The sequence below is a fragment of the Pelodiscus sinensis genome, chromosome 22, assembly GCF_052426305.1.
Source record: "Pelodiscus sinensis isolate ZL-2025 chromosome 22, ASM5242630v1, whole genome shotgun sequence".
Classification (NCBI taxonomy): Eukaryota; Metazoa; Chordata; order Testudines; family Trionychidae; genus Pelodiscus; species Pelodiscus sinensis.
The window spans coordinates 2318559-2337607 of NC_143073.1; the positions used below are offsets into that span (position 1 = coordinate 2318559).

Consider the following 19049-nt stretch of genomic DNA (forward strand, 5'->3'; position numbering starts at 1 on the left):
GGTTTACAAAGGGAGAAATAACTGATTAGTCTATAATTACATAGTAGTTACCATAGAATTATGACCTAACGAGGTAGGTGGTTGTTTGAGCGCTGTAAGATGTCACCACTAATGCTTTTCAGGATGTGCACAATGAAAACGCTACCAACAGCAAGTGAAGAAGGAATCCCCAGTTTGAGACACAAAGAAATGAAGAGGCCAAGCACAGACTACACGCTAGTCCTTTGTATTGTGTAGAATGTTTCACAGGTTTATGGAAGATCCTGAACATGTTCTTCTGTTTTGCCTACCAGAAGAGTTAGCCAACATTGCTCAGGTCCTTAATTCAAATAAGCTTTGTTTTTCTTTGTTTAAATTGTTGTTCAGGGATAGGGTTGGGGACGAGAAGTTTAGTATGAAGCTGTCTCAGGGAGAGAGGAGAACCCCAACTGTTTCTCACTGAAGCAGACTGGGGCCAGGTGAGAAGCATCTGTCCATGGCTGCAATGGGTACAGCTAGGGGAGGGTGCATGTCCGCCCCTGTCCCCCCCCGCCCTTCTCCCAGCTGGGGACAGACGCACACAGAGAGAGAAACTCTGAAACAGATATAGTAGATAGCTGTCTTGGTTTCCAGCTATGGCCCCTTACTGCCCTCTTGTGGTCATTCTGCTATATAACTGTCCCTCCTGCTAGAATCCTCCCTTTCCATTCTATGAGAAACAATTCAGTTCCAGGCACATCCCATTGTCTTGCCACAACCAAATCTTTATATTGTTTTAAATTATAAGAGGAAGCTGAATACCAAATTTGGTGGTCCTACCTCTTACCATTTCGGAGGAGTTCTTGAAAAAATGGACTCTCAGACCAATGCACATTTCAAAAATATATAGTAAGACAGAAGTTAGGCATCTTCAAAATGTATCATGTAAGAAACTCTCTCTTATGAAGCATGGAGACTTTCTGAAGGAACACATCAGCTTAGTGTAGAAGTCCGGACTAAACTGCCTCTGATCATGGAAGTCCATCTATCCAGAGCTGGTGTGTCCTTTCAGACATCAAGCCGGTGAGTTACGGGCAGAAATTTCTCTTCTCTCAGTGAGAAATTTTTATTTTCCTTTTACTAGGTTCATAATCTAGGAATCTCTGGATACTAGAAATTCAGGAGCCACCTCATTAGTAAAGAAGTCCAAGAATGCTCCCCCTCAACCACCATCTCCAATCATATTTACTTGCCGACATGTCTTCAACTTCTCCTTTTGGATGCACACTAAGTTACTATCACTTTTTCCTTGGTTGCTCCTAGACCAAATCCAAGAGCACAAATTCAGGTCATGTCAGATGCTACCCGCTTAACTCACGGTGTTTCTTGCAGGGAGCGCATCATACACATGCCCCATGGACTGCATAAGATTAGGGTCATTTCCAATTAAGGCCTGCCTTGAGCCTAGTACGCACGGTATGGTTTGGGTACTGATTTAGTCACAGGCTGCTCCTCCTCTCCTCAGGCTTAGTCTCTACAGCTGAGATTCACAGACAACCCGTCAACCTGAAGCATATTCTCACCAGCAACTATACACCGCACCATAATAACTCGAACTCAGGAACCAATCCTTGCAACAAACCTCGGTGCCAACTCTGCCCACATATATACACCAGCAACACCATCACAGGACCTAACCAGATCAGCCATACTGTCACTGGTACATTCTCCTGCACATCTACCAACGTAATATATGCCATCATGTGCCAACAATGCCCCACTGCTATATACATCGGCCAAACTGGACAGTCCCTACGTAAAAGAATCAATGGACACAAATCTGATATTAGGAATGGCAACATACAAAAACCTGTAGGGGAACACTTCAATCTTCCTGGACACACAATTGCAGATCTCAAGGTAGCCATCCTGCAGCAAAAAAACTTCAGGACCAGACTTCAAAGAGAAACTGCTGAGCTACAGTTCATCTTCAAGTTTGACACAATCAACTCTGGATTAAACAAAGACTGTGAATGGCTCGCTAACTACAAAAGCAGCTTCTGCTCTCTTGGAATTCACACCTCCAGATCAGCTGCTAGAAGTGGGCCTCATCCTCCTTGATTGGATCCACCTCGTCATCTCCAGCCTGATCCTGGCCTGCATATTTATACCTGCCTCTGGAAATTTCCACTACATGCATCTGACGAAGTGGGTCTTTGCCCACGAAAGCTTATGCTCCTACACTGCAGTTAGTCTATAAGGTGCCACAGGACTCCTCGCCGCTTTTGTAGATTCAGACTAAGACGGCTACCCCTCTGATACTTGAACCCAGAGTCAGTGGATGCTAAAAGTATTTCAGCACTTTATGCTGCTTTTTCTCAGGTGCTTAGGGTTGCCAGGTGTCTGTTTTTTAACTGGACAGTCCAGTATTTGAGCTCTCTGTTCGGGAAACAAATTGAAAAAATAGAAATGAGAAAACAGAACTGTCCGGTATTTTCTAACTAAGACGTAATGTAGATTGTGATGTAATGGCAAGTGTGTCCGGTATTTCTGTTGAAACCATCTGGCAACCCTAGAGGTGCTTGAACCTTGGTTTAACACAAATGTAGACACCTAGCTCTGTGTCAGTATGACTGGGCGGGATTCTTTGAGTTGGCATAGTGTCGAGGTTGGTTTAATGCATGTCCCTGAGCCTGGAGGTCAGGAGGCATGCTCTGTACAACGCAATGCATCGCGAGTTAACGAAGGTCAGAGCCCTCATAGGATCAGGTTCCTCATCTTCTCACCGTGGCTTGTTACAAATCACTGGTTAGCTTCTCTCTGGGGCAACGAGCATCTTTCCAGTCTTCTCCATGCGGTCGAGAGCAGCAAAGAGAGAGCGTTTACACTTGGATACGATTGTCTCCTAACTCACCTCCTCACAACCAGTCTTCTCTTACCTCGTTTCCTGGGCTGCAGTGGGATCAGCTGGCCCAGACAGTCCATTTAAGAGTATCTTTAGGCACTGATATTTTTGAAGACTTCATCACTGCTTTGAGGTCTCTCTCTGATTCAGCAAAGGCAAAAGTGGTTTCTACCAACTGGGGGTGGCTCTTGTGCTCCGCAGCTACCCAGTCCCCTTCTCTGTCTCGCATTCAAGACTTCTAAAGATTTGCTATAGCCAGAGGGCAAAGAGGTACTGGTCAGATGTCACCGGACTATTCACTTACACGCATTTTGGGATTTTCCCCGCTGGATGCTTCTATTTCCACTTAGTCACAGGTTTTTTTTAGTCTACAAGAGTGGTAGCAATGGCCGGTTGTATGCAGCACTCTTTCCAGAGCCTGATTTACCATCTTTAGGTGACCCATGACTGAGAAATCTCTCCTAAATCCTGATTGCTCTGCTGGGAGATTGAAGTCCAGACTCTTCACTTGTGTTTCTAAAGGATCCTTGTGTACCTGAAAGGACCTGTGGCAGGGGTCTATAATTTGAGAGCCTTCAAGTTACTTAGCTTATTCGTTATCTGAGAAGAGAAACCCGTAGCTGACCATAAGCATAGGGAAGCACGGCATGCATGTAATTGCTTTGAGTTATTAATTTAGATGTATTGGCAATCTATCCAAATTTCACACAAATTAAGATTTGTTGCGGTCACATTTTCAAAGGCAGAATAAATCACAGCACATGTAAGCAATGACAAGACAAGACATACGGCCTCACTTGGACACGGTGTGCCAAACCAGAAAGCTGGGCTGAGAGCAGAGTCCAAAAATGAATGGTAAAAGGTGATTAGGGCCTTCAGAACGTTTGTGACAAGTGTCAGACAAGTCTATTAAATGTAGCCAGACGGAACAAGGGTTAAAACAGGCACAAGGACCACGGCAGCTGGGGGTGAAGGTGTACACTGCTGTGTTGAACCTTACCCGTGGTTGAAGTCTTCCATCACTTACAGCAGGTAAGACATGGCCGGAGATTATTTTAACCTAGAAGCATGTTGTGAGACATTAGGGTTGACAGAAAGCACAGAAATGATTCTTTCCCACATCAAGATATTTGATGCCACATGAGAAACGAAAGGGGGGGATATAAGGGATTTAAATAAAATCAAATCTTCACTAATTTTTAAATTAGTAAATATTTTTCCCTCCCTCCTGCACTGTGTGTGTGGGGAGGGGGTAGGGGGGCCCACAGGGGGGAGGGGAAGATTGCATTTAACCAAGTCTTTGCTTATGCAATACCACAAAACAAAACCAGCTACCTGGCAACAGACCAAGCTGCGCACAAGTTTGTTAGTGTTGCACAGGTAAGAAAAACAAAGCAACATCCTAAACACTAACCCCTGTGCCACCAATGAACAGCAACGTAGACACTGTTAGGGTCTTGTGCTACTTAATTCTAGATGCTCAGGTTAAGGTTTGACTGAGGATTGGAAGAGAGCTCCTGACCACCTCTGTCGTCACCAGCATCCCCATCCATAAGTCAGCCCTCCTGAAGCTATCAAGTATAAGAGGGGGCCAAGCTGATGAATCGGGACAGGAGATACAGCATCTCTTACCGAACAATGCAGGGGCCTCATTTCAATCTTACTTTCTTTTCCGATAAAATGCTTTAGTCTCAAAGCACAGATACTCGGCATGACTAGACCTATGAAGATCTCAATTTCAGCAGCCTCACCTCCAAAACAAGGACATTTAAACTCAGTCTAGCATTTTGTTACACCATACAAAAAACAGCAGGGCTGACACAAGATTGCCACCAATGGCAGAATGGGCTCTCTCTGCTGATCTCTGTTCTCTTATCCTTTACTTTCCTGTGCAGTATGAGAATGAATAATCTGACCAAGCATTATAAGGCCTAGGTATGTCTTTAGTTCAGGTTTTTCCATTCTTACAGCAACTACCAACTGCTCTCTGAAATAGAAAGGTGGGTGCCCCCTGCCCTGTAAACATGTACCTTAGTGTGAGATTATGGGTGAGGCGAGATGCTTCTCAGACCTTGAGACTATGGACTGTGTAATGTTGGTGGGTTGTATTTCTATCAGTAAAGGCATAATTGAGTAACACCTCACAAGAAACTGTGCCTTTACACTTCTACGAGGTCACAGCAACTTCAGGAGTTAGAATTAATCCAACAAGGCTGATGAAGTTCAGGAGAAACCTGCAGGTTACCTGGTGGGGCCACCACATTTTAAGCAATTGGAAAGCCTGTTTTTCATACTAAAGTGACCCAGATGAGAACAGGGTATATGCCATGAGGGTTTAATCTGTTCTCCTGCTCCTTATTCCTCACGTGATTTTTCTAGGTTGGGAATCTTTGCTCTGCTGCAGTGAATGCTCTTCTCTTCCAAACCAGAGATTCTGAAGCACCTTCTCTTATTTTAGGTGGGGTTTTGCAGCAGTGTTTTTTTCAACACCAGCAGTCTCCACTTGCAGACAGATAAGGTACAGCTTAGAATTCATGGGAAGACATTTGGAGGGACTCTCTCACCTTTAGCAAAACTGACCCACCCCCTGTTGAAACATCTTTTAAACAGGAACCTCATTCAACGTAACTTCACAACATGCCCTGAGCCAATCAAAGCACAAGGAAAGTGATTATGCAATAACTGGGCGTTACCCCCAAACTAGACTGGCGCAGAAGAATGAGGATCAACAGGAATAGGCAGCAAAAAGTGACTCAGTGTAAATCACAGCCATTTCTATTTCAGAGCACTAGGAAAAACAAAGGGGGAAACCAGAACTGGAATAAAACCACCTCAAGCAGGACTTCAGGTCAATTTGTGTCTAGTGTTAACCACCCTGAAGTTATGAAATTTCCAAGGGAATAAAATACAATTAAGGATTTCCTGGATTAAACTAGAAATGTGAAAAGCTAACTAGTAAGCATCACCTTTAACAGGTGTTGCTTACCAATTCTGGGCTGCTCCAGCCCAGCTGGGCCTCTGCCTAAGGTGGGGGAATCCCGCCGCCCAGCCCCTTTTAACCAGTTAAACAATTGGTTAACCAGTTAAACATATTAAATGGGATTTTCCATCCCTAGATTAAACATGTCCTTAGACTTATTCACCTCTTCAGCAATTACACTGTAAAAAAATAATGCAATCTAGTTACTAGTCTGTGTTAATGTACCTTACCTGCACAGGAATATTTTTGGCTGTTACCCAATTGAGTTCCAAGGCCAGGCAGAAGAAGTCAGCAATCATCTAGTCTGACCATCTATAATGCAGAACTGCCCCAAGTAATTCCTAGAGCAGATCTTTTAGGACAATATCCCATCTTGAATTAAACACTGTCAGTGATGGAGAATCCTCAAAATCCTCCTTGCTAAGTTATTCCAGTGGTTAAGTAACCACTGCCTCTTATTTCCAGTCTGAATTTATCTAAGCTTCAACTTCTATTCATTAGCTTGTGTTTAGTCTCTCTTTACTCGACTGAAAAATCCACAATTAAATGTTGGTTTCCCCATGCAGATACTTAGACTAATATTCTGATAAATCTATTGTTTTCTTTGAGCTTGTCACTTTTAGGCAGGGGTGGCAATAATTTTTTTTTTACAGGGAGCCACTTCACAAATCGTGGAAGTGGTCACAGGCTGTCCCTGAAGAGATGGGGTCTTGGCCAGAAGGGGGCAAGAGACTTTGCATGTTCTCTTGCCCCCAGGCCTTGATTGGCCATGAGGAGCATGCAAAGTCTTTGCCCCCTGCTCCCGCCCTGCCGGGGTCATGGTGCGTAGAGAGAACAGCCAGCTGTTTTGAACAGCTGGCAGTTCCCTCTAGGTGTTGCGCCCCACTAGCGGGAGGAGGAGACTTCATGTACTCCCTCAATTGACCTGGGGACGGCTGCACGACTACAGGCTGGATCAAACAGCTTGGCAGGCCAGTTCGGCCCATGGACCCTCTCTCGGCCACCCCTACTTTAAGGCATGTTTTCTAATCCTTTCATCATTCTTTGGGTCTTCTCTGAACCTTCTCCAATGTATTGGCATCTTTCCTGGATTGTGTGGACACCAGGACTCAACACTGGATTCCAGCAGCAGTAGCACCACACCAACAGGTAAACTAACCTCACAGCTCCTACTCAAGATTCCCTTGTTTATGCATCCTGGGACTGCATTAGCCCCATTGCCCAGTGTCACACTGGGAGCTCCAGGTTAGCTGATTATCCACCATGACCCTCCAAATTGTTTTCAGAGTCTCTGTTTCCCAGAACAGCCTCCCATCCTGTAACTCTGGTCAATATTCTTTGTTCCTAGAAAGGTATGCACTCACAATGAGCCAAATTAAAACCCATAGCATTTGCTTGTACCCAGATTAGCAGGGATCCAGATTACTCTGTATCTGTGATCTAAATCATTACCAGATTACTGTCTTGTATTATTTACCACTCCCCCAATGTGTTTGTCACAGGCAACTGATACCCACAGGACCCCTCACCAGAGAGAAGGGAGGTCCTGGGGCCCAGTGATTACAGGAAACAGCTGAGTCCCAGGAACCGCAGAGTCCAAGGCTCAAGTGCATAATGAATCATTACAGCAAGACCTTGTGAGGTGCCAAGTGGCCTCGCTTACTACCGCTCTACCTGTGGCACTCACGGCCAATTTAGGTCAGTTAAAAAAGTTAATCTTATTACAAGAAAAAAACCCACAAGAGGAAGAGAAAGAGAAAGTAGACAAAGCAGGGAGTCTCAGCCTCGCTGGCTAGGACATGGCGCGAGGGGAGCCCATCCACCACCCCGCATAAGGTGGGAGCTCCAGCACCCTTACGGCAACGTAAGGAACCACTGTTTGATGCTTGGCAGCTCACAGGACCAGTCCCTCAGTGATCTTTAGTGAGTGCCAGGGGGCAGAAAATCACCATCTGACATTTTGTTAAAGTGGTTCTAAAAGAGTATCCCAGAGTCTCTTGTTTCAAGACCAAGGAATTTGTAAGGGATAAATACTCTCTCGTGTGCTCTTGCTGCATGTGTTAGAGGGCTACTAAACATACAGTGTTACATTAAACCAAGCAAAATTCTAGAAAAGATATCTCTGAATTCAAAGCAGAGACTCTCCTGTTACTGTATTCGGGCACATTTCGGTGCCATATTTATCCATACTGCTGCTAGTTTGTTAAAAATTGTGAAGACTGAAACAATAAGCTATTGAAATACCAATTCAGAATTCCATAGCACTAGTAGGTATTTAAAACTGTCAAGTCTCCAAGATTAAATTAGAATCAGGGACTTTAACAAGAAGCAAGTTAACGAATGATTCATTGGGAAGTGGGGATGGGGGAGGAGAATGCATTAGATTTGGACTTATTCAACAACAAGGGACTATTACTAAGCAACCATTTTGAAACTCCCTGAAAGTCTGCTTCTGTCTGATTGATTTCCTTTCACTCAAGATTTCCTTTTACAAACAAAATCTGAAGATGACTCTCTCTGGTTTATTACAAACATATAAAAGACACTCATACATGCACAGCCACCCCTCATATTAAATAAGAGCCCCAAAAAATGTGTTTACCAAACAGACAATGTCTTTTCAAAGGCAGGAATAACCATCTTCATATATTCACTGCAACACTCAATATAGTAGAGTCATAACTCAGTGAACGTTACCAGATACTGTTTAAAAAGAGATGAGGACTTAAAGTTAAGAGTAAGCCACCTATTCTGATCTAAACACAAAACTATGAAGGATACAACCCCACCACCGTAAGCCATGCAGAGCACTTGTATTCAGCCATATAACAAAACCAATGAATTTGCTTCAAACTTACCACATCCTTACTCCTTACAGAATGTCACTTAAGATTTCCCAATGCTTTAAAACGCCACACAACTACAATAATAAAGCTAAGAGGTGTAATTTTTTTCACACAGCCTTTTAATCCACTAAGTAACAGAACAAGAAATGGCCAGAATTTACAATGCCAAAGTAATATTCCAGAGATTTTGCATACATTCAATTGAACAGTCTCTTAAATGTTATGGACTTGTTTTGCCTCTGGATAAATGCACACAACTTCCATTGACTTTACATGGGAAAGCAAAGACAAAATTTCTGAATAATGATAATAAATATAAAGATTGTTAGTTTTAAATGGCAAAGTGGAAGAAAACCTGAACCCTCCAAAACATTGCCATCAGGATAACACAGTGCCTTACCCTATTCTCTCTCTCACACCCCACCCCTTCCCCATATAGCTAAGCACCTTTTCTCTGAAAGGGTGAGTTAATAAGTGAATTTTATTCTACTGAAACCGCAAATCTGCTGTGGAAAGAAGGGGAAAAAATGAAGAGCCACTGCAGCGAAATAAGTTTTATAATTCATCAAAGTAAATTCTTTTTCTTTTCAGACAAACAGTATTAGGCAGTCAGGGGAAGGGAAAAAGAACAAGAAAGCTGTTAAACCAAGAGCTAGTCAATGGTAAAAACCTTGTCTCCCGAGGAATCTGAAGTTATCCATTTCACTTAATGACCCCCACACTCCTTGATTGTAACGTTTAATACTGCCACCCTAGTGCACCATACAATCTCATGATGACTCCTCACACAGCAAAGGCCCATGCAAAGATGTTAATGAGAAATGTTAGCTATGGACGTGAAAAAAAAAGCTTAGCTGTAGTCACTATCCCCCTGCACTTGTACATAACTTCTCCACGTTAAATACTTTTTTTAGGGAGGGGTTTAAGATTTTGGGCAAAAACTGTTTGTAAACAATGACAGGAATATGCCCCCTTGCCTTGACTAGAGAACTCCATTTCAATCGTTCCCTTGTGGGGAAGGACTGACAGAAGGTATTCTGGATGGACAAAGGGGACAAGGGGGTGATGAGGAAGCTCAAATTAAGCACGTTATTTTACTAGCATGGATTCAAAGAGCACTTATGTTTTTATTCCTTTTCTTGGGAGTCTTGGTTTAACCATCCACTTCTTAGGGCTCTTCAGTTGGGAAAAAGGCAGATGCTCCTATCTGCTCCCACACTAAAATGAAGAATTACAAGAATTACAAAGCTCATGTGTCACCCCAGACTTGGTCAGCTGGGACTCAGGGATATTTGGGTTTGTCTCCCCAAGAGAGATTCTCCATTCGAGAAGACATTTCACAGCTCAAACACCACTCCACCTGCCGGTCCCAAGGAGCTGAGACACTAAAACTGAAGTGAGGAGGTCTGCTTGTTGATTAGTCCTACACTCTCAACCGGGGAGGTCATATATATCCTACCCCTCATTATCCTCTAATGCTGCAAGACTCCAAAAGGCTATTATAGCCAGACAGAGAAAGTCATCACCTGAGCGCGCCAGCATAGAGAGGGCTTCTTACCAACCACTTGCAGTCCCTCCTCTTTAGGTTGTGTTTGGAAATAAAAATGCTTCAACAAATTGCACAGTGACATTTATCCATGTTGCCATGGAATCATTTATGACACTGCAACAGCCAAATCATCTTGTGAAACCTAAGGCCCCAAATCCTGCAATTAACTCCCTGCATCCACATGGAGACCCCGTGAGTTCCACCGGATTCCCCACGTGTAGACCAACATGAATCAGAATGCGGTACCAGGGCCTAAGACAAAAACTAGAGTATACACGAACGGCCAGACTGGGTCAGCCCAAAGGTCGATCTAGCCCACTGCCCCGTCTTCCAACAGTGGCCAATGCCAGGTGCCCTAAAGAGAAGGAACAAAACAGGTAATCCATTCCCTGTTGCTCATTCCCAGCTTCCAGCAGAGACTATAAAGGAGAGGAGACAATCTATTTTAAAGTTTAAAATTGTCTGATTTAAAAATGTTATTGAAGCTAGTGTTCAGAAAGTGTACACACTTTGACAAAGTTTCTGTACATCAGGGTGTCATGCTTGGATGTCATGCTTAAGTTTTGCTTAAGGGACATGTGTCACACACAGTATATAATCAGCAACAACATAATATTATACCTACCCTGAAATCTGCAGGTAATTGTGTGTTTTTCACAGTTAATAAAACAAAAGTGTCCCTTCTCCTCTGTTGGGGTTGTATTTAAGACAAGTCGCAGGAAACTTACCAACTGACTGCACCGATGGAAACAGTGAAGCCAACCATATACAAACTGAAAAATAATTCCAGCCCTCTCCAATCCTCTTGAGAGACAGTTATTTTGGCTCCTCCTTTTAACAAGTGTAAAGAGGCTTTTTAGACAGATGTAGAATTTTTTAGACTGGCTCTGGCTCTTAAAAAACCCACACTCGGTTATTTCAGAATAATGGCTTTTACTTCTGGCTTTGAGATACCTCAGTATCTGAAAAAACAGCACAGACTAACTTGGCTAAATTGCATTATTTCATGCTTTAGCTGAACATATTGAAGAATGTAGGTGCTTTAGTCTAATTATTAAATCTGTGACATGACAGAACAGTCAGAGCCCTGAGAGATGAGAAGAGGAATGTGGAATAATGGGTCAGTCTCATTTTCCTGGATGAAAAACAGGACTTGGGTTGGGCATGTTCTGCAAGAAGAAATGAGGCCTTCTCATGCTCTTGATAAGGCCTGGTGCCATGATATGAAGGCCACAGGCATTTCTCATTCACCTACACCAGAGTGCCAAAGTGCATGAGGATGAGGCCTGACTAGCACCCAGACACGGAGCTGTTTCCAGGGTCTAGATCTCTGCAGCATGGCTCTGCCAAAGCTCTCTCTACCAGTTTTGAAGGCATTCACGTGGGAAAGGGTAGACTTTGCCATTGCGTGCTGGACTGTATTTTGTTATGACATACATTCCACTGAGGTTTGTTATTGAATCTCGAAGTAGGCATTCGAGAGGGAGCTGTTCATCCAGTGATAAATTCTAGCCTATATTACTGTAAGGCTGCTGCCGTGGTACCATACTGTTGGGGCCCCACAGTGCTCAAAAATCTCAACCCAGAAGAAATAAGTTTGGGGACAGAGGAAGAAACAAACTGCTTCTCCTCAGCAGCAGGAAGGGGAGTGGGCATAGATAGAGCCTGCAAATTTGTGGATATCTGTGGCTCATTTTTGCAGCTAAAGATGCAGGGCTCTATGCATATGCACCCCATAAACCAATTTTGGTTTATCTTCATTTAGTAAACTCCCACAGTACCCTTAATACTACTGCTACGCAATCTCCTTTCTATCACCATTAGACTATCCAGTACATTATTACAGGATGCATGAACTAGAGATATAATTTGCATAAAACCCTAAAAAATTGCTTCTAATTATGTTGAAAACAGGACATGTCCACCACAGCTCTCAGCAGTTTTCATATAGCTGCTGGCCCAGTGATGATAAACATGCTGCTCAGAGACAACACCTTATGCCACCTAAACAACAATACATTCGTGCACTGAACAAAATGATGTTTACCTTGGCTCAAAAAAAGTGATGAAAATTGTACACAGGAGAGGACCTGCTAGGATGATCCCAACTGCTGTGAGGAAAACCAACAAAAGCAGGGCAATGTACAGGTTAGGCTGAACTCTACTACATCTCCAATACCTCTGCACACAACAGGGCATCTTCCACTCCTTCCTTAGCACTCCCCAGGGCACTGAGGTAGTGCTGGAGACACAGTTCATTTCATCCCTAACTAAGAATTCCTTTGGCTTTCCTGTTCTGTTGCAGCCTTGATGTTCTTTTAATGTATTTTTTCCCCTTGTGACTCTTTCAGTCATCCTGCAGGATTCTTCAACTTTGAGAAATGAGACAGGTCCCATGGACAGAGAGTGAAGACTATTGTTAGAACCAGACTGAGATTGCTTTCTTGAGTCATTTCATACAGGGTTTATCCCCAAAACTGTGCCAACTCCCACAAATCATGCAAGTCTAGGAGGAGTATCCATCATTATATGCAAGCTACCAAGCCACTGAGCTACCACCTAACCGAACACGTCAGCTAACACCGTACATTTTAAATATTCCAATGAAAATTAAAGCAAAATATACATGGCTGCCCAGAGATTCCCAATATGGCCTTATGACTGAGACAACTGCCATGCCCAGGGCTCGACAAATCAGTGAATCTACTCGCCCCGTTCACCGGCAGCGCACGCGCAGTGCAGGGCTGGCGAGTAGATTTCACCGCGGTTTGTCAACCCCAGGTTATGCCGATATTCAACTTGCTACGGCTGATGTGGGAAAAGGCCCATAAGGTTCTTTATAAGTTTCTCTGCACTTTATAATTACAATAAATAATTGGTTTGGACAGAAGTCTAAGTTCTTCTTTTAGCACCCTCACATTTATATGGAGCTGGAATTTCCCAACGGTGATTTTTACTTGTTTTCAGGCTTATTCTGGATACTGCTTTGAGAACAGCCAATGTACTGCTCCTTTATTCAACTGACTAGATTTTAAGGCTTTCAGTTGTGTAGCCATATTGGTCCCAGGATACAGGAGACCAGGTAAGTCCCAACTCCACTGCATTACATGAAACAGACACTGGAAGGAGGAGAGGCGAGAGTTCTTCTGCAGACAGCAGGTGTAAAGGGGAATGAAGTAGGCTATGAAGTCAGCATACAGGATAGGCTGCCATCAATAGAGATGATGAGGATGGGGGCACCGTGGAAGAAAAAACAAAAGACAGGATGCCCAAGAAAATAACGCCAGTTCAACCGGCAGTTAGATCTAAAGGCCGACCACCAATCAGATGTTGGGAAACTGTACACGGGACATGACCAGGCTGGACTTGAAGACAAGCCATGGCCAGGACTGACTGGCACTGCTGCTCAGACACTCTGGGGTGAGTAGCAGTAGCATATCTCAATACACCTTGATGGAAGGGGGCCCAGGGGCAAAAGTGCCTTCAAAGAGTTATCTACTGCATGAGGAAGACACTACTCTGCAGCAAAGGTTCTTATTGAACCTTCCAACACCACAGCCACACCAGTAAGCAGCCCTCCCTTCCTCCCAGGTCCATATCCCACTAAAACTCAGCCAGACAAAGGCTTCAACACACAACATTACTAATGTAGAGTCTCACTGAAGTTAACAGACCCACCTGTGGGAGTGAAGCGGTACACAAGACTGGGGCGTGGACCCGCACCATGTAATGTGGATACGACCTATATCCCGCCTCATTGACAAACACTGTTCTCCGTTAAAGTGAAATTCATTAAATATCCATAACAGCATCTATAACATTTTAAAAGTGCTCGCTCACTTCCCAATACAGACATCCACCGCACAAGTAACACCTTTTGGCATGTTCTATTATGTTTGAAATGCTGGGGATGGCAGCAGCGGGGGGGGGGGGGGGGGAGAAGGGGGGAGTAGTTCTGTCCCTGGTTTATTTTTAAATCGTTACAAAGCGCCAGACCCACCGCTAGGTACACAGCTCTGTTTTAGCAAAAAGGAGACCTGACAGAGCGGGCTCCAGCCCACCAAAGCTTATGCCAAGTTAAACGTATTGGTCTTTAAGGTGCCAGAGGACTCCTCATTTTTACTAAAACAGACTAACACTGCTACCCCCTGAAGCTCTGTTTTAGGTTAGCGAACACGTTATGGTCATTAATCTCCTCAGAGTAAGAAAAAGAAACATTCCAATTCCATGTGCCTAAAGAACTGCTGCCTTCTGTGCAAGGGCCGGAATGGAGGATTTGCCGTCACAGTGGACTACCAGCCTCTCTCCGGAAATGAAGTGTGTGTTGCTCCTGGCCCAAACTCACTGACAGAGTTGAAACCTTACTCTCCCACTTCCACTGTGTCAAAAGTAAGAAGGTGGGGCAGGAGTTCAAATTACGCCAGACACTCCGGGAGAGAAAGAAGAGAGAAGCCCGAGCCAGCAGCAGTAAAAACAGCTTTCCTGTAGAGACATCACTGCTCCGGAAATAGTGTTGTCACTGTAAAAATATGGCAGTCCACCCTAGCACCGGAGTCCACTGTGCAAGTTTAGATGAATTGAGAATACGAGTGATGCATGCTGTCTGATTCCACAGCAGTGCCTTGGCAGGCTCCAAAAACAAGACTCGGGTTCTTACGTTATACAGATTTAAGAACTGAAAGATTGCAGACTTTGCAGGTTGTACAAGTGCTCGAAGACGCCACTTGCAAAAAAATGATATTCCTTAAGGGAAAATATCAATTTTTAACACTACTCATCAGCATGGCAACTGCACCTCTTCAAGCAGGAGCATACCATGCCAAGACTGGCTGCTCTTGCACAATATTTCGGCCTTTCCCCCTTTGGGAAATAGGATTGTTGCTGAGACCAGCACGGCTCCGCGCATTCCCACTCCTGTGCCTTGCAAAGCTCCTTTCAGCAGGCTCAGACAATCAAGTGGTTAAAATGCCCACGGTCACCTGGAGCCATCCCTCAACTGCTCTGGCATTAACTATAATGAGACACTCTCAGAACAGAGTCCATATAGAAATAGCCACCCAGGGCTAACCCATTATTCCAGTGTTACAGAAAGTGACTCTCTGGCTGCCTCATCTCACACTTGTTAAACAATAAAAGGTTTGGTGTGTGCTGGCAAGGAGCAAATTCATCGTTTTGGTTTTTAAATGCCAAATTATCTCCTACTATTCTGATGTTTAAACTGATTGTGAGTAGCAGCTTACAACTACACACATAATAGTGAATACAGGAAATAAAATGTATATCCCATATTTCTTGAGAACCACTGTTTGGAGTATCACTCCAAGCAGATGTAAACTAAAAACATTCGTAGAATGGCAATACACCATGCAACAGAAATTATCCAAAACTAAATGCCTGCACTCTTATATTGGGCTTCTCTAAACTCATCTTAGACACACGAAAACTTACTGCAGTTATGTGCAAAAACAGAAGTTTCAGATGCATCTTTGTGGGTTTATCCAATGCTATAAAACTGCAACTCCATGTGGCATTGTCTGATAGGTTGAATTTTCCTGAGCAAGAAGTGGATAACTTGACATGGAATTAGATTTACAGCCAGGCTTTCTTCCCTCAACATAAATATCTTGTGTATTGTGCCTCAATACGAACATGATGCAGAGCTTGAAGTTCAATACTTACGTAAGAGTGACTTCACTAGTCCCTTGCAAGTCCTAAAGCAGAACAGGACTTTTTGAACAGATGTCCTTTTTTAATTAATATGAGAGCCCATCTTCTGCTGGCTGTTGGAAGCATGAACGTTTAAAAACCAGAAAAATCAACAGTTTGACCATTTCTCTTCCTCCAGTGGCAGTGAGCCCCATGGCTTAGGCTGACCCAAGATTCATCTTACTTCAGTCAGGATACAACAAGGTTCTTTCCACCAACCTGGGAACAGAGAGGCTACTTGCTTGACAAAGGTCTGCATTTCTCCCACACTGGGCTTCTAAAAAAATGCCACCAAAGTCTTAACCTAACCTGCCATGCTGTACATGTCCACCTCACTCAGTAAGCAACTGAGAGGAAAAACAAAAGTAGAAGTAAATAAGGAGAAGGGTAGGTTTTTTTTTTAAACTTCAGTTTTTTAAACTGCAAAGAAGGTTAAAGAAATCAAGAGACTGCATCCAGAAAATACACTTCCTTAGCCTCATGCATTTTCTAAATTGCTTATCTCAAGTACCATGTCTCCTCTCCAGCAGGAATCACTGGCATAGAGACAGAAAGACAGATGACACTTCCAAGAGCACCCAAATTGAATTCATTCGGTTACCCGTGTATCCTCCTTTTGCTCCTAACACTGACTAAGTGGAGACATGAAGAGCCATAGCTCTTTTGTTTGAGTAGCATAGAGCCTAACAAAAAACAGTCGTTCCAAATATCAGAATTCACAGATACCGTTTAGACAGCTAAACAGGAAGTCAGACCATACTAGGTAAAGGCAAACCACAGTACCACAAAGATGGATGCTCCCTGTCTGTTGCATGTCACACTCAGTTTCATACAACCACGTGATCAGGAAAGCAGAGAGGCAAACGTTCCACCTGGTTTTGAAGACCTTTGCTAGTCAGAAACCAGATCATCAGTCCAAAGAGACCTGGGTTCTTAGGGCCTCTGCTACCTCTCAGCCAGCCAGAAATCCAAGGAATGCGATCAACCCCAAGCATGTGCCTAACTCAAAGCTCGTGTACCCAAGGCTTCCCTTTACACAGCTGCCCAAGACAAGATTGCAGCTGTGCTAGGTGCAACATGCTACAACCCCATTTCCACACCTTGCAACTCTGGTTGTGACCTGAGGGTGAATAGGACCCAAACATGTTTGTGCTTGTGGTACATGCAGCACCCTTTACCACCTGGCTAAAAGATGCTCAAATAACCTATCAGTCAAAACCAAAACCTAAACGGAGATGCTTGAACTGAAATACTCAAACCCTAATGGCAAAAGAGAACACTCTGTTTAAAACAAAACCTGCTGTTCACATAAGCAGACCACAAGGCAGAATGTCTTGGATAAACATGGTTTCCAAGGGGAGGGGAGTCTTCCCAACACACCTAGACTGATAAGAGCTTGATTAGTCCTTTGCTCCCCACACAGTGAAAGAAGAGGCTCCTTTGCCTGAAATCAGCCATATGTGAGAGTCTTTAAAAAAAAAAATCACTGCATCTCCAAATGCCTGTTTGTTGCAACCACCCTCCTCCAGAACTCCTACAAAATGTGGAGAGTTGACTCTTATTATGATGTTCACCAAGGGTATAGTCTTCCACCCACCTTAAACTCCCCACTCCACCCCCAGCCTGTCAGTAATCAAGGAAGGCTCAAAAAATTCCTCTTTTTTGGGGGGGGGGGGGTTAAACTGCACACCACTAACACAGCACTGTATGATGCCTCTTCCTTCCCTGTTTACTTCTAAATTCCCCCTCCCCCATCCTTCCCACACAACCACGCTCAAAGCTTAGACAGGGTGCACAGGAGCAGGGACAGCATGGTTTAAACCGCTTGCAAATGAAACCTCCTATCCTAGGAAATCAGGCGAGAGGAGAGTAGCGGTACCAGTACCACGCTAACTTCCGATGCCCAGGATGGGAATTGCCTGGGAAGGGGAGTCTAGTGGGGCTCTCTCAACTCCCCCCCCCCCCGATGAAAAGGCCTCTGACGCCACCAGGCGCTCGGCGCAGCTCCCCGTTGTGCAGCGGTCCCCTCCCCACATGGGAAGCTGTGGGCCCGGGCATGATGCTCACCCCCACATGGGAGGCAGCGCCCGGGTAGGAGGCGATTGCCGGGCTCCACGCGTGTGGAGGCGTCTCGGGAGCGCCCTCGCCCCTCCCACGCGCAATGTGGGGAGCCGGCGGGGGGGGGGAGTGTCAGGAAGGCACCAGACCGGGGGGGGGGGCACGCGGGCACCAGAGCGAGGCAGCGCGAGGGGCGGGGAGAACCAGCGATTGTTGCCCCCGCCCCCACCGCGCGGGACAGGCCCCCCCGCCAGGAAGGGCCCCCCCCAGGGAGCAGTGACAGCGGGGGCCGAGCGCACGCGCCCCGCGGGGGGCTCCATGGCAACGAGCGGGGGGGGGGGGCTGCCCCGCCCCGGAGTGAGGCCGCGGCGGGGGGGGGGGGGGGGAGGGGAGGCTGCGCTCACTCGCCGGGGGGGGGGGACTTCAGCCAGTCCCACCACGGGCCCCCCCCAGAGGGAGCCAGGCAGAACCCGCGCCACGCCGCCCCCCCCCCGGCCGCGCGCCCTCTCCCCGCCCCCCCGCTCACCTAGGCCGCGGCGGCCCCGCTCGCTCCCCTCAGGCCGGGCCGGGCGGGCGGAGCAGACGCTGCGCCGCAGACACCAGCGGCAGCCGGCACCACCACAAACAATGATGCTGATTGGGCAGCGGGCCCGCCGCGCCGGCTCCGCCTCCCGACCGGAGGAACGACGCCCATTGGAGGCGCCGGCGGACCGACGGGCGCGACGGCCAATCGACAGCGGGGCCTCCACCGCGACGCCCGCCCTGCGGCTCCCACTGGCTGGCGGGACGGCTGATTGGCGTCGGCCGCGACCACTGGCAGGCGGCAAGTGCGCCCCGTGGGGCGCCTTTAATGGGTCCCTTAGCCTGACATCCGGGTACTCAGGGGCCGGTTATGTGTCGGCGGGTAAAAAGCACCCGGGGCCCTGCCCGGGAGCCTGGCCCGCGGCGGCCGCCGTACTCGCGTCCCCAGCCCGGCCCCTGCTGGAGGGGACATGGGTGGGGGGAGGGGCAGGTCAGTGCGGGGGGCGCAGGGCAGGGCAGGGCAGG

At 45.9% G+C, this 19049-nt stretch overlaps 1 protein-coding gene across 2 annotated transcripts in view; it reads right to left on the bottom strand.

Moving 5' to 3' along the window:
* Positions 1 to 18681, bottom strand: part of GATAD2B (GATA zinc finger domain containing 2B) — an 83381-nt gene extending 64700 nt beyond the window's left edge. The window contains exons 1-2 of one of the 2 annotated variants that reach the window (XM_075907280.2): positions 18529 to 18633; positions 3864 to 3923 (exon numbers count right to left, since the gene is read on the bottom strand). In XM_075907280.2, the coding sequence (XP_075763395.1) occupies positions 3864 to 3883 (20 nt within the window). In that variant the 5' untranslated portion in view covers positions 3884 to 3923; positions 18529 to 18633. Of the gene's footprint in view, positions 1 to 3863; positions 3924 to 18528 lie in introns of both variants that reach the window. The other variant, XM_075907281.2, reaches the window with a different exon arrangement.
* Between the last annotated feature and the right edge of the window lie 368 nt (positions 18682 to 19049).